Raw genomic sequence first — 16,931 nt, 5'->3', positions numbered from 1 at the left:
AACTATGAAGGAGGCAAACTGTTTGATGGCATAAATAAGAAACATATTCAAACATATGGCCAAGACCATGTTCATAAAATTATTCACAATATAAATCAGACCAAAAATGCATTTTGACTCACAAGTTTGGTCATCACACTTGCAGAAACACAAGGATTTGATTAAGAGGGTACAGAAAAGAGCATTTAAGATGGTATCTGAATTAAAAGAACTGAGCTACAATGAAAGACAGAGATACAAAGCTGCCCACTATTAAAAAGAAGAGGCAGAGGGGAAGGGGGTGGGGCCTGATAACATCCTCGAGTTTCTAAAATCAATTGGATGATACTGACAATGAAGCGTTCTTTGGCAGCTATGACAAAACGCTGGGTAAAAAGCTAGTTAGAAAGGATGCCAAGAAGTACTGATGTAGTGTTAGGGTGGTGGATGGTTGGTGGAACTAATCAATGAGACTGAATGCTTGCAGTTTACAAAGATTTAAAAGGCTACTTGATGTGAAAGAAAGTTCAGATGGGGGCCCCTTGAGTGTAGACCTCTACCCATACTGTACAAATAGGTGATTACACATACACACACACTCACACTTGTTCTCTGTTTCTTGCATTACTGAAGTAACGCCAGGAAGAGACAAAGAATGACCACTCTAGGTGTCATGCATAATGCTTCGAAAACATAACCCCAAACTGTGGGGCTTTAGCTGTGGATTAACCACAGCCAAACCCCACAGTTCAGCCCCTGTATACCACAATGCTCCAATTCTATCAATGCCATGTGTGCCTTTCACCCTCCTGAAAGTTTAGGTCCCAGTACTCAAAGCCTCTTTCACTCCACCCTTTCAACTTCTTGGTCTCCCCATCCTTGTTGTTCCTCTACTTCTGACATTTATATCCTCATAATCAGTTTTTGTTCACTATTCATTTCCATATGTTCAACAGACTCTTATACTCAGTTTGCAACCTCACCCCTGTCTTGCATGGTCAACATTCCTCACACCACATATTGTCCCCAAGCATTTCCTTTTCAATATCTCCAACCTTTTCCATTCTCTTACATTTGAGGTCCACAACTCATCCTTACACAGCACCTTGCAAATTACCATACCATCAAACATACACACCTTTGCCATCACAGACAAAGACCTCTTTTTCCACACACTCATCATTGTCACACAGGACCTTTGCCCCTTCACCCAACCGATGGTTCACTTCAGCTCTAATTGCTCCATCTGCTGACATTTGTACTCCCAGATATTTAAAACACTCCTTCCTCCAGATTCTCTCCATTCCAACTCACACTCAAACCAATCTCTTTTGCTTCCCTGCTAAATCTCATTATTATTTCTATTTGCATTTTACTCTCAATCTCACTCTTTTATACACTCTCCCAGATTCAGGCTACACCTTGTGCAGTTCTTCACTCAAGTTCATCACCAGAGCCATGTCATCTGCAAACAACAACTGACATACTTCCCAAGCCTCTACATCCCCAACACATTAATATCCATCATTATCTCCAAGACCTTCACATTTACCCTCTGAACAACCCCATCCATAAATAGATATAACAACCATGGTTATATCACATACCCCTGATTTAGATCACCTTCACCTGGAACCACTTATCCTCCCCCTACATACTCACACACACACACCTTACTCAATAAAAACTTCTCTACTTCGAGTAGCTTTCCTTCCACATCATTTTTTCATAGCACGATCCACAAGGCAAATCTATAAACCATATCATGCTTTCTCAAGATCCATAAACAACATGCACAAATCACTCTTTTTCTCTAAATATTTTAATATAAATACGTTAAAGCAAACACTTGGTTGTTACAACCTGCAGCACTTCTAAAGCCACATTGCTAAAAATGAACAAGAAAAATGTCCTTTGCATGCCACTATCCTCTCAACCACCAGTCTCCCATACAACTTACCAATTGTGCTCAGCATTCTTACTTCTATAATACGAAATTTCACATTTGTGCCCTTGCCTTTATGTAAAGGCATAATACAGGCATCCTGCCAGTCTTGTGGCACTTCATTTTGGGCCATATACAGATAATTCTCATAAACTTATTAACACCATCACTCCATTTCTTGAGAAATTAAACTGTAGTACCATCCAATCCAGCTGCTTTGCCTCATTTCATCTTACACATGGTTTTTACGACCTCTTCTCTTTCCACCAAACCATTCACCATAAATTCCTTAAATCACCTACCTCCACATCCCAAACACTCCATATCTGACATCTTGTCATTCAACACACCCAGAATTCCTTTATAATGCTCGATCCATCTCCTCTTGACCTCTTCTTTGCTTGTGACCAGGCTTATGTTCTAATTGTTTAACATAGTTTCACTGCTAAAACTAGTTTTTGGGTCTTGAGAGTGGACAGCTTTTTCATATCTACAAGTATTTTATTCACTGGGGCTGCTCTTTTTCTATTTCTCAATTAGCAAGGGTGGAATCACAAGCCTTCTGTCTCGTTAATTCTCCTGGTACCTGTATCTCCTCTCTTCAACCATCACATCTGTCTGCTGCGATGTTGTTGCTCTCTCCCTGTTCTACAGGTAACATTTGGCCACTGCTTTCCAGAGGTGCATGATGTATCCCTACTACTAAAGCCTGGACATCTGGTTACTGCTTCCTGCATCATCTTTGTGGAGACTGGCTATGGCTATACAGGAATTAACCATTATGTTACCTCTCTTTCCTTGAACAGCAAAGTCATGGAATTCTCTTCCTTCCTTCAGTTTTAACTCTCATAACCTTTCTGGCTTTAAGAGTCAGGTCTACAAATGCCTGAGGAGCTCTGATTAAATTTGTAAAATCTTTTTTCCATGATCTATTCTCTTTTCATTTGGATGGCTATGATTGGTAGCATTAATTACTCAGGGCAAATAAGACACAATGAATCAAATATAATCTTTATCTACATTTTCAGTATGAGTCTTTTGTACAAAGTGATACCTCATGAAAAATAAATGGTAAACTGTATTTTTGCCTGAAATACCTTATGGTTCACATGGGCAGGTTAATATCCAACTGCAATACATACTATGAAAATAACAGTGCATCAGTTGGCACAATAAAAATGTTAAAATGCACTTGGCTATTTCTTTACTACTTTAGTGAAAAAGGGAAGTAAGATATCTTGATGTATGAATATTAGATATTTATACAAATATCAATTCCTTTAAACTTTTGTTTAATCCCAGGACATTTGCTTTGTAAAACATTTTTCAATATCATCAGCAAAGATTGTCATTTTGAAATAACAAGATCCCAGACTATGTTAACCCGTCTCTCCTGGAAGTATGACAACCATGAAAGTATGAGGAGGTTTAAAGTAGTAGCATTAACTTTTAACATTAACTATGAGAAATGCAATAATACTCCACTTCTTCAGACTAATTCTCAATGTTTATAATTCTTGGCAATCTTCCTCCAGCAACTGAGAATTTCCTCCTTTGGGGTGTTCCAGAAAGTATTAAGAACATCCCAGCCCTTCACAGCAGTGGCAACCAGATACTTATTTTCCTGTTCTTTTTCATAGGAATAGGCACCAATCACAAGACTCTGAGCTATACGAGCAGCAACACATTCCTGAAAAGGATAAATTTCTACAAATTAGATGGACAAATTCAAAATTTGAAGAAAAATCTTCAAAATCTCTTTCTTTCCATTTTCATTCTCTCTGAATGTGTGCAGTATCTTTGCAGGCTTCCACCCACGAATTAAGTTTCACTTCACACTCTCAAAGTATATCCCTTTTCAACACTGGACTCCGCAGGTTATGATCCAACATCCAAAATGGCAGGTGGTATTCTCTACCTAAGGAGCAGTACTCAATGATGCTGTTATCTGTATGGTTTTTCATCAGCAAAATTCCTCTATCTCCACTTCCCAGATTTTCTCTAATGTTCTCCTCAGATACTTGACCAACACCACTTTTTTACTTTTGTGTCAATAACCTGTTTCAATGCAGGTCCTGACTTTTGCCCTTTTCACATTTTGCCGTGGGCCGTGACTTGTGTCTATTCTTAATACATTAAACTGGGTGCCTTTAAGATTGAGCCTGTTTCTTTGGCATGGTGATGAAAGCTACACAAGGCCATGAACCTCTTCTGTATGAAAGAAAACAAAGAGCTAAGGGGCACAGTTACCCTCTCAAGGTCATAAGGAGCCATATGTCATGTCAGGGGAGTAAACTCAAGTAGATTTTAAGTAAAGTTTATAGTTTAAGATTTCATTTACTTCATGCATGACAGATGTGCTAACACAAACACTGAAAAGAATTATGAAATTCCTTTTTATTGATGTGGAGAAATGAGGAAATGGAATAATATATTTGCACATCTGATACAATTGACAGTACACCAGCTGTGATACCAGACAATGGTGGTATCACTGAAGGCATTTAATTGAATTCTACATCTTTGTTATTAGGAAGAAGTAACCTGTTCGCTGCCAAATTACGGATAACAATGTTTTCTCTTTTCCATTTTCTTGTCTCCACCATCCACACTAAAGAACAGGGCTTTCTTCCTCTATCTGCAGTGAAAGGGTTAATCCATATTGCATGAGAAAGAAAAGGAAAATCTCGCTCTCAATTATAACCACTTTACTTCTGCATTAAAGAAATTTTCCCATCTCTTCTCATAGCCATTAAACTTCCTACTGCCACTACTGCTTTGACATGATCAGCATTGTATCATCATCAGAAAGCAACATCTTAAGAATGCTCCTTCTCGTATCAATGACATAATTTAAACATATTCCAAAGGATCACCTCCCTCACCACCTCATCAGATTAAACGTACGGATCACAGGGAGGTGACTCAAGACTGTTGGGATACATGTATAGTATCATTGTACAAAAGCAAAGGGGGATAAAGGTGAATGTTCAAACTAGAGGTATAACGAACCTCATGTATGACAAACCCCATGTATGACGAATCTCATGTATGACGAACACCATGTCTGATGAACCTCATGTATGATGAACCTTATGTATGACAAACCCCATGTATGATGAACCCATGTATGTCAAACCTTATGTATGACAAACCTCATGTATGACGAACCTCATTTATGACGAACCCCATGTATGAAGAACCTCATGTATGACGAACCCCATGTATGATGAACCTCATGTATGACAAACCTCATGTATGACAAACCTCATGTATGACGAACCCCATGTATGAAGAACCTCATGTATGACGAACCACATGTAGGACAAACCCCATGTATAATGAACCCCATGTATGACGAACCTTATGTATGATGAACCACATGTATGATGAACCCCATGTATGATGAACCCTATGTATGACGAGCCTCATTTATGAGGAACCTCATGTATGACAAACCCCATGTATGATGAACCTCATGTATGACGAACCTCATGTATGACGAACCTCATGTATGACGAACCCCATGTATGACGAACCTCATGTATGATGAACCCCACGTATGACGAACCTCATGTATGAAGAACCTCATGTATGAAAAACCCCATGTAGGACGAACCTCATGTATGAAGAACCTCATGTATGAAAAACCCCATGTAGGACGAACCCCATATATGACGAACCTTATGTATGACGAACCCCATGTATGACAAACCCCATGTATGATGAACCCATGTATGACGAACCTCATGTATGACAAACCCCATGTATGATGAACCTCATTTATGACAAACCTCATGCATGACAAACCCAATGTATGACGACCCTCACGTATGACGAACCTCATGTATGACAAACCCCATGTATGACGAACTCAGTTATGATGAACCTCATGTATGACAAACCCCGTGTATGACGAACCTCATTTATGATGAACCTCATGTATGACAAACCCCATGTATGAGGAACCTCATGTATGACAAACCCCATTTATGAAAAACCTCATTTATGAGGAACCTCATGTATGACAAACCCCATGTATGATGAACCTCATTTATGAGGAACCTCATGTATGACAAACCCCATGTATGACGAACCTCATTTATGAGGAACCTCATGTATGACAAACCCCATGTATGACGAACCTCATATGATGAACTTCATGTATGATGAACCTCATGTATGGTGAACCCCATGTATGACAAACCTCATGTATGATGAACCTCATGTATGACAAACCTCATGTATGATGAACCTTATGTATGACGAGAAAATACCAAACTTGTATCATCTTCGTCAAGGATGTTGGTCATGCCTTCAATCACACCCACACGATCAAATTGTATGATCAAGCGTCATGCAGAAGAAACACATGTTACCGTGTATGATTGAGCATCATGCAGGAGAAACATGTGACCGTGTATGATCAAGCGTCATGCAGGAGAAACACATGTGACTGTGCATGATCAAGCATCATGCAGGACAAACGTGACCGTGTATGATCAAGCGTCATGCAGGAGAAACACACGTGACTGTGTATGATCAAGCGTCATGCAGGACAAACATATGACCATGTATGATCAAGCATCATGCAGGAGAAGCACATGTGACCGTGTATGATCAAGCGTCATGCAGGAGAAGCACATGTGACCGTGTATGATCAAGCGTCATGCAGGACAAACATGTGACCGTGTATGATCAAGCGTCATGCAGGAGAAGCACACGTGACCGTGTATGATCAAGTGTCATGCAGGAGAAGCACACATGACCGTGTATGATCAAGCATCATGCAGGAGAAACACATGACCGTGTATGATCAAGCGTCATGCAGGAGAAGCACATGTGACCGTGTATGATCAAGCGTCATGCAGGACAAACATGTGACCGTGTATGATCAAGCGTCATGCAGGACAAACATGTGACCATGTATGATCAAGCATCATTCAGGAATAGCACATGTGACTGTGTATGATCAAGCATCATGAACACACTCTCTTCTGCTCTCTCAACCAGTCTTTTTATTACCACACATCTCTCTTAACCTTTCATTACTTACTCGATCAAACCATCTTTTTTTTTTCGGTCTCCCGCGTTTGCGAGGTAGCGCAAGGAAACAGACGAAAGAAATGGCCCAACCCACCCCCATACACATGTATATACATACGTCCACACACGCAAATATACATACCTACACAGCTTTCCATGGTTTACCCCAGACGCTTCACATGCCCTGATTCAATCCACTGACAGCATGTCAACCCCGGTATACCACATCGATCCAATTCACTCTATTCCTTGCCCTCCTTTCACCCTCCTGCATGTTCACGCCCCGATCACACAAAATCTTTTTCACTCCATCTTTCCACCTCCAATTTGGTCTCCCACTTCTCCTCGTTCCCTCCACCTCCGACACATATATCCTCTTGGTCAATCTTTCCTCACTCATTCTCTCCATGTGCCCAAACCATTTCAAAACACCCTCTTCTGCTCTCTCAACCACGCTCTTTTTATTCCCACACATCTCTCTTACCCTTACGTTACTCACTCGATCAAACCACCTCACACCACACATTGTCCTCAAACATCTCATTTCCAGCACATCCATCCTCCTACGCACAACTCTACCCATAGCCCACGCCTCGCAACCATACAACATTGTTGGAACCACTATTCCTTCAAACATACCCATTTTTGCTTTCCGAGATAATGTTCTTGACTTCCACACATTCTTCAAGGCTCCCAGGATTTTCGCCCCCTCCCCCAACCTATGATCCACTCCACTTCCATGGTTCCATCCGCCGCGAGATCCACTCCCAGATATCTAAAACACTTTACTTCCTCCAGTTTTTCTCCATTCAAACTTACCTCCCAATTGACTTGACCCTCAACCCTACTGTACCTAATTACCTTGCTCTTATTCACATTTACTCTTAACTTTCTTCTTTCACACACTTTACTAAACTCAGTCACCAGCTTCTGCAGTTTCTCACATGAATCAGCCACCAGCGCTGTATCATCAGCGAACAACAACTGACTCACTTCCCAAGCTCTCTCATCCCCAACAGACTTCATACTTGCCCCTCTTTCCAAAACTCTTGCATTCACCTCCCTAACAACCCCATCCATAAACAAATTAAACAACCATGGAGACATCACACACCCCTGCCGCAAACCTACATTCACTGAGAACCAATTACTTTCCTCTCTTCCTACACGTACACATGCCTTACATCCTCGATAAAAACTTTTCACTGCTTCTAACAACTTGCCTCCCACACCATATATTCAAACCATCTTACACCACATATTGTCCTCAAACATTTCATTTCCAACACATCCACCCTTCTCCACACAACCCTAGCTACAGCCCATGCCTCACAAAAATATAACATTGTTGGAACCACTATTCCTTCAAATATACCCATTTTTGCTCTCTGAGATAACGTTCTCGCCTTCCACACATTCTTCAATGCTCCCAGAACCTTCACCCCCTCCCCCACCCAGTGACTCACTTAAGCTTCCATGGTTCCATCCGTTGATAAGTCCACTCCCAGACATCTAAAACACTTCACTTCCTCCAGTTTTTCTCCATTCAAACTTACCTCCCAATTAACTCATCTCACAATCCTACTGAACCTAATAACCTTGCTCTTATTCACATTTACTCTCAACTTTCTTCTTTCACACACTTTACCAAATTCAGTCACTAACCTTTGCAGTTTCCTACCTGAATCAGCCACCAGCGTTGTATCATCAGTGAACAACAACTGACTCACTTCCCAAGCCCTCTCATCCACAACAGACTTAATACTTGCCCCTCTCTCCTAAACTCTCACATGCACCTCCCTAATCACCCCATCCATAAACAAATTAAACAACCATGGAGACATCATGCTCCCCTGCTGCAAACTGACATTCACTGGGAACCAGTCACTTTCCTCTCTTCCTACTCGCACACATGCCTTACATCCTCAATAAAAACTTTTCACTGCTTCTAGAAACTTACCTCCCACACCATATACTCTTAATACCTTCTATAGAGCATTTCTATCAACCCTATCATATGCCTTCTCCAGATCCATAAATGCTACATACAAATCCATCTGTTTTTGTAAGTATTTCTCACACATATTCTTCAGAGCAAACTCCTGATCTACACATCCTCTACCACTTCTGAAACCACACTGCTCTTCCCCAGTCTGATGCTCTTTACATGCCTTTACCCTCTCAGTCAATATCCTCTCATATAATTTCCCAGGACTACTCAACCTTTATCCCCTTTGCTTTTGTAAAATGTTACTATGCATGCATTCTGCCAATCCTCAGGGACTTCACCATGAACCATTCATACATTGAATATCTTTACCAACCAATCAACAACAGTCACCCCTTTTTCTTAATAAATTCCACTGCAATACCATCCAAACCCACCACCTTGCCGGCTTTCCTCTTCCACTAAGCTTTCACTACCTCTTCTCAGTTTACTGAACCATTGTCCCTGACCCTCTCACTTCGCACACCACCTTGACCAAAACACCCTAAACCACATATTGTACTCAAACATTTCATTTCAGTCACATCCATCCTCCTCTGCACAGCCCTATTTATAGCCCATGATATACCTTTTTTGTTAACTAACAAAAGAGAATAATAAGTTTTCCTGACCATTAACTATCATACAGTATCAAGGTAGCTGATGTCCATGGGTATCACCTGCTGGGTGGCCATCTTTAGGCCTAGTCTGGGTTGTCTGGCAAGGTGGCTCCCTCTCCCACTATTCCCTCCCTCACCCACACCACTATTCCCTCCCTCACCCGCACCACTACTCCCTCCCATTGTTAATATGTTCCTGATGCTGCCTGCATAAGATGGGCAAGGCTGCCAGGTATATATGAAAAATTTCACTTGGAGACCTACAAACTCAACTCGGCTGGTGGTAAGTTGCATTGATTTCTGAAATGTTAATGTCTGGGTCATAGAGAGTTATCAGAGAAATCTGGGCTTATGATTACAATTCCATCTTGATCCTATGAAAAGCACATGGGGGCATTTGATATTAATAAATGAGGATAGCAAACTGATCTACTTACCTTTAAGATATTAAATTCAGCCTCAGAGATTTTCCCTTGGGTTTGATAGCCTGCTAGTGTGTATCCCCCTACATCAATAGGGGACATGGTCTTGACTTCAATCATATTGTATGAGATGGTAATGGCTAATTCCAACACATAGTATGAATACCCTATATCTCCAAAATCAATAAGACCATCAACATGGTAGGTGGTGGGGTCATCAGTCGTGGCATTTACAATAATGTTCTGATCATTGAAGTCTCCATGGATCACACCTAGGAATTAGAAAAAAAATACTATCAAATCAGTGCTGTTTATGGTGAAATTTTGGTTGTGAATCCAAACTAAGATATTCTTCATGTTGTACATGTCTCTCTTGGAGACTCATAAAGTATGTAATGTGATTAGGTATATATAGAATAAAACTGTTTGTGGAAAAAGCAAATAATTACTGTATATTTACACAGATAAGAAGCATCCTGCCTCCAGTCCAGGACCTCCTCCATCCATTCACCACCCTCCCACACCAATATAAATGAAATTATACTACTTTTTTGGGACAATCTTTTCTGTAATACTGTATATGATAGACATATTCTAGTGTATAATGAAAAATATTAATTTTTCAGACTGGTTACATCCATATAATTTTTTTGCAGTTCTACACACCAGAGCTTTTTTAAGGACGGCAGATTCAATTGTAATTGGAATTCAGTAAGATCAAATGCTATGACCTCTTAAGTGTGCACATACTAGCCAAAGCTTTTATCATCTCAAATGAATCAAGTCATAAATCAGTAGGGATTCCAATAATAAGATTAGATGTCTACTACAGGTTAGTGTACTGAATATCTTTGTCTGGAAAGTCTGTAAGCTCCCAAAATCAAAGGCTCAAAGCAGTCACTGTACCACCAACTTAAGCACGAGTTTCCAGAGTGGGTTGCTCTGTTTACAATGCATTTCCACTGCTCATGCCAATGCTCCTGCTGTCTGAATATGTAGTTTTTCTTAACTGTTTATGTTTTTTTTATCTTGTACTTAACTGCTCCTCCTGCCTTTGTGATATACATGATGAATTAAACAAGAAAACTTTATTTGCACACATTCATGTATACTGTCCTGAAAACCTCGACCATTTCATATACCCTGGTTCAACCCATTTGCAGCAGATGGCTCCCTGCACCCTGCCCTTCCCTTTATATGATATTAGTGCAGTTCATTCTATTGCAAGCATAACTCTCCTCTTCCTGAATGCTCAGGTTCCAATACCCTAAAGCCTCCTTTACTTCAATCTTCCATCTCCTTCTTGATCTCCCTGAGAAACATGTGCACTGTCTTACTTGAATTTCTATACTAACAAAATAAATGGAAAGAAGCTGATCTTTTAATAGCAAGTGGATTAAGGTTTTCGTATGGGAACAGATCAAATGATAAAAGGATTAGTGCCATACAAAAGAAAATATTATAAAGAAAAAGGTGTTGAGATATACAAAGCAATAGAAAAAGAGATGAGACTCAAACAAAATGAGGTACAAGATCAAGACAAAATAAATAAGAAAACTGACAGAAAAATCACAGACTTGCACATGGGAGAAAGAGAATGAGGAGAAATTAGTAGTGGGTGACGACTGGCAACTACTGGTCAGAGACGCAATAACTACCACCACGGTTTCAGGATGGATAGTGGCGGTATTGATCAAGTCAAGTGACTTTATTACGTTCTTCCTCTCAGGCCCAGATCACAGTCCTTTTTCTCTTGCCTCATCCACACATGGGATGATGGCATTCAACTCCAGTCTGACACACTTTCTCTCATACACAACACTTAACAGTACATAACTCACACATATACTCACACATATCTTTATTTCCTTTTTTCTTATTTTCCAGTACTCCAAAATTATGGCAGTATAACTATCAAATAATTCTCTAGTACTGATCTGGGGCTACATCACCAGTCAAGAGGGTTTGGATGAATGTTAGAGCCCACTTGACTGCCATTGTGTGACTGGGATCCACTTAGATTCCACAGCTACTGCTCCCAGTCCTGGTTCTTTTTTTCCATCCATTTCTACAATATTAGCATTCTTGATTATTACCTTCCCTCTGTTGAACACCACCTGTTTACCTCCTCCCTCAATCTTTTTTCTTCTGAAATCCAATTGTCCAAAGCTGTTTCTCTTTTGCATTATCAGATCTATCTGACTTCTTGCTAAAAAGCTCTGCTCTCTTCAGATCCAGGAGCTGAGATCCCCTATGCTGGGGATTTCAACATACAGCACAAGGATTGGTTAGGGTCTAACCGGGATGATCCTGGTGAAGTAAAGGCCTTTTCATTTTCTCTCGTTAATGATCTGAAACACTTAATTAAACACTCAACCTGTGTTCCCAGCTGTCTTGACCACTCTCCTAACATACTTGACTTCTTTTTCTACGTTTTTACTTTTCCCCAAAACCCAATCAACTTTCATTTCCGCATGGAATCACTGAAAGGCTTTTTTTTTCTGAAAGCCAAGAAAGCTTTTTTGGTCCTTGAATAAAATCATCAACAACTCATTCATTTCAACCTTTCCTCCTCTTTTCTGACCTGATCAATCTATTGCTAACTCTCCAACTCTCAAAAAAATAGATCTGCTCTCTTTGGTACCTTGAATGCCCCTAAGTCAACTTTGGATGATTTAGTTTCTAAGCATATGCCCTTGTTTCCTCCCATCGAACCTATGCCATCTATATTCTCCTCATGCAGGGTATTCCAGGCACTCTCCCAGCTTCATGTGGACACAAGAGTATGGCTCAGATGGCACACCTCTTCATGTTCTGAAGGAGTATACCTCTGAGCTAGCACTAATACTTACTTGCCTATTTGCCTCTGTTTTAAAACCCACACCTTCCCTTTGACTTGGGAGCATGCCTTGGTGTAGCCCATCCCTAAGAATGAAGACTGCTCTAACCTCTCCAACTATTGCCCTATTGCTGTCACTTCTGCTATCTCCAAAGCTTTTGAAACTCCTATTCCCTTCTTTCATATCACCAGAATTATTTCATATTGCTACATCTACTATAAGTGATGAGGTATGGTGAATAGTGACAACCCTGTTTGCAGATGATACTGTGTTGTTGGCCAAAAGTGAAGAGGAGTTGCAGAAACTTAGGTTTTATGTTAGCAAAGGCGACTGAAGGTAAATGTGAGCAAAAGTAAAGTAATGGTGTCTGAAAGGAAACATAGTGAAAGTATAGATTTTGCAAAGCCCTATGAGGAAGGGAAGAAAATGTACTAAATTGTGTTATAGCTATGGGGGGGACACTGGTAGATAAAATGTAAGTATTTGTGAGCTAACTTGGGTAAGTTTAGTAATATGGAAAGAGAGTTAAAGGAAACAGCAGCACAGGGCAGATGAGTCACTGAGTCCCTTAATAGAATAATGAAGGGTAGAGGTGTAAGTATGAAAGTGATGAAAGGATTTAGGGACAGCACAGTCTGCTTAACCCTGACCTATACAGCCAAAACATGGACATGGGATGAGTCATAGAGGTCAAGAATTCAGGCTGTGGAAACGAGTTTTTTGAGAGGAGCATGAGGTGTGACTAGATGGAATAAAGGCAGTAATGAGAGGGTGTATGAAGGATTTGGTAATAAAGGGTATGCAAAGGGAATGGTTTGTGAGTGGTAGTGTGGGTGAAAAGCAATACTTTGAGGTGGTTTGGGCATGTTGAAAGGGTGCAAGACGAGGACTTTGCAAGGAGAGTATTTGTTATTTTGATTAAAACAGTTAGTGTGAAAAGAAGACCAACTGTGTCATCAAATAGGGTGGAAGAGTACTGATGGGAGAGATATTGGGGGAGAACGTGTGGAATGGTATATGCGAGGGAGAGGTGTAAGGATAGAGAGAAATGGAGACTTTTTCCGTAACCTCCCCTTTGATGGAAGTTCCCTGAGGGAACAAGCGTCAGAGATATATGCTGATAGATAGATGGAAGTCTACTACTGATTTTCTTTCCTAAGAGTCACCTCTGGTCCTCTCAGGGAATTTGATGAAACTTTTGTTGTAGTCCTCAACATCTCTAAAGCATCTGATAGGGTTTAGAGCAAGTCTTTGCTTTCTAAACTCCCTTCCTTAAGTTTCATGGTTTCTCTCTCTTCTGTATAGTTTTCTCTCTAGCTGTTCCATTGCATTAGTCTTCCATGATGTGACTTTCCTCTCCTATTCCATCAACAGTGGTGTTCCTCATAAATGATGTCTCTTCTACTTCTAACCCTATTCATTCTTATGCCGATGATCCTACTTTACATACTACAACTCAAATATTTTCCTCTCCTCCCTTTAATACTTATTTTCTATCTTGTAATGATCATACTTTCATTTTCAATTCAGACCATTGTAGCATTTCAAATTGGGGAAGCAGTAACCTAGTAAATCTAAAATGCAATTTCTCCCAACATTCATCTCTAAGAATCATACATTTCCCTGCATTCAATTTCAAACCACCACTATTTACCTATGCAGTGTCAGCAACATGTTGGGCATAACCATGTCCTCTACTCTATCCTGGAAACATCACAAAGTCTGCTTACCAAAAGCTGGGAGAAGTACACAGATACATTAATGATTTTTCTTGTAAGTAGCTGCTTCATATCCACATGTTTTTTATTCACCCAAGTACAGGATACTGCTCACACATCTGAGGGTGGCTGATCCTCCTCCTCTCTGCTTACTAGACGGGAATAATAAGCCTTCCATCTTATTAATTCTCCTGGCATCACCTCTCTTTAACCCTCTCTTTCCATTCACCACAGCATTGGTATTCTCTCTACTCTGTGGGTATTATTTTGGTCATTGTTCTAGTGTGCTGTCTGAATGTGTCCCCATCCCTAAAGTTTGGACTTGTGGCACATATCTGGCTGCTGCTCCCCACAGTTTCTGTGTGGGGAATAGAGAATCAAGGATTGGCTATGATACTTCCTTCTTCCCTCTTACAGCAAAGTTGGGGAACTCCCTTCTTTTATCTTTCCCTCTTTATATAACCTTTTCTTTAAGAGTCAGGTCTAAAAACACCTGCAAAGACCTGAATAATTTCTATTTTCTTGTCCTTTTACTTTTTTACTTCATCTGAGATCATTGAGGTATGTTTTGCCCATGCCATGTTAGGCACTATAAAAAAAAGGGGTAATTTCACGCATAGAACTGAATCCAAAATTTATATTTACACATGAATAAATGAGAGTACTCTATAAGAGAAAATATGAAACTGGACCTTTTAAAGTGGGAGATAATTTATTCCCATGAATAAATGGAATAAATATCTTTTCATCAAACTGAATAACACAAAAGAGAAACTGATATTTTGCTCTAAAGCTGACTCCAGGACAATAGTGGGAATGTAAATCTGGCATCATGTGTACCTCCTGACAATCTGTGAGTGACTGAGATGGGTGATATTTTTTCAGCTGTGGTGGTAGGTTGCTAAAAACTTCTATGGGTAATTTTTGGAAACAAACATCAGCTGCAGTTTTAAAAGATGGTGTAGGAAGTAGGTGGTAGGCAGCCAACGACCAGGAAGGTATACTACCAGCACTACCCGCCTCAGTCTTGGGAGGGTTAGTAATGGCTGCACTCCTCTGACCCAGGTAGCTGTCTTTTCTTTCTGCCTAACCCACATGTGAACTATTGGCATTCTGTACATAAACACACAATATCTCCTTGTCACACAACGCTTCTCTACACTTAACTCATACAGCTCATTCTTCAAAACTAGATTTTCCTAAGGTGAACACTATGTGCTAGCCCTGCCCTTTGGCAAAATGGGAGGAGCAGTAGATAGAAGTAGTAGGTAAGAGCAATAGGTAAACAAATTAGGTAGAAGGAGTCAGTAGGAACATTTGGTAGAGCCTCTGCTGCCTGTGCTGTCTAAGCTAACATAAAAAAAGAAAAAACTGTACTACAGTTGCCCTCTGTCAGTGGCCTGTTAAGGGTGAGGCACTAAAGACAAAGAAGCAGAACTGAAATTTCACTAGTTATGTAGACTCTGTTGCCATGCCAACCCCTTTAAGGGAGTTCCAGAAAGGAACAGGCATCAGAGATGTACACAAACAGAGAATCAGTAAACATCATATGATTTATAGAGTAAAAGTAAGGTACAATAATTTGTTATTTATGGATCTGGAGAAGGCATATGATAGAGTTGATAGAGATGCTCTGTGGAAGGTATTAAGAATATATGGTGTGGGAGGCAAGTTGTTAGAAGCAGTGAAAAGTTTTTATCGAGGATGTAAGGCATGTGTACGTGTAGGAAGAGAGGAAAGTGATTGGTTCTCATTGAATGTAGGTTTGTGGCAGGGGTGTGTGATGTCTCCATGGTTGTTTAATTTGTTTATGGATGGGGTTGTTAGGGAGGTGAATGCAAGAGTTTTGGAAAGCGGGGCAAGTATGAAGTCTGTTGGGGATGAGAGAGCTTGGGAAGTGAGTCAGTTGTTGTTCGCTGATGATACAGCGCTGGTGGCTGATTCATGTGAGAAACTGCAGAAGCTGGTGACTGAGTTTGGTAAAGTGTGTGAAAGAAGAAAGTTAAGAGTAAATGTGAATAAGAGCAAGGTTATTAGGTACAGTAGGGTTGAGGGTCAAGTCAATTGGGAGGTGAGTTTGATTGGAGAAAAACTGGAGGAAGTAAAGTGTTTTAGATATCTAGGAGTGGATCTGGCAGCGGATGGAACCATGGAAGCGGAAGTGGATCATAGGGTGGGGGAGGGGGCGAAAATTCTGGGAGCCTTGAAGAATGTGTGGAAGTCGAGAACATTATCTCGGAAAGCAAAAATGGGTATGTTTGAAGGAATAGTGGTTCCAACAATGTTGTATGGTTGCGAGGCGTGGGCTATGGATAGAGTGGTGCGCAGGAGGATGGATGTGCTGGAAATGAGATGTTTGAGGACAATGTGTGGT

At 40.4% G+C, this 16,931-nt stretch overlaps 1 protein-coding gene across 5 annotated transcripts in view; it reads right to left on the bottom strand.

Moving 5' to 3' along the window:
* Positions 1 to 2,921: 2,921 nt before the first annotated feature.
* LOC139762297 (hydroxylysine kinase) overlaps positions 2,922 to 16,931 on the bottom strand; it is a 122,526-nt gene continuing 108,516 nt past the window's right edge. For all 5 annotated transcript variants that reach the window (XM_071686892.1, XM_071686893.1, XM_071686890.1 and 2 more), the window contains 2 exons: positions 10,015 to 10,271; positions 2,922 to 3,614 (listed from right to left, as the gene is read on the bottom strand). In XM_071686892.1, coding sequence (XP_071542993.1) covers positions 3,426 to 3,614; positions 10,015 to 10,271 — 446 coding nt within the window. In that variant the 3' untranslated portion in view covers positions 2,922 to 3,425. The remainder of the gene's footprint in view (positions 3,615 to 10,014; positions 10,272 to 16,931) is intronic.

This window comes from Panulirus ornatus, chromosome 43, assembly GCF_036320965.1.
Source record: "Panulirus ornatus isolate Po-2019 chromosome 43, ASM3632096v1, whole genome shotgun sequence".
Taxonomy (NCBI): domain Eukaryota; kingdom Metazoa; phylum Arthropoda; class Malacostraca; order Decapoda; family Palinuridae; genus Panulirus; species Panulirus ornatus.
Note: the sequence above shows the minus strand (reverse complement) of the source record. Positions and strands in the feature narration are given on the sequence as shown.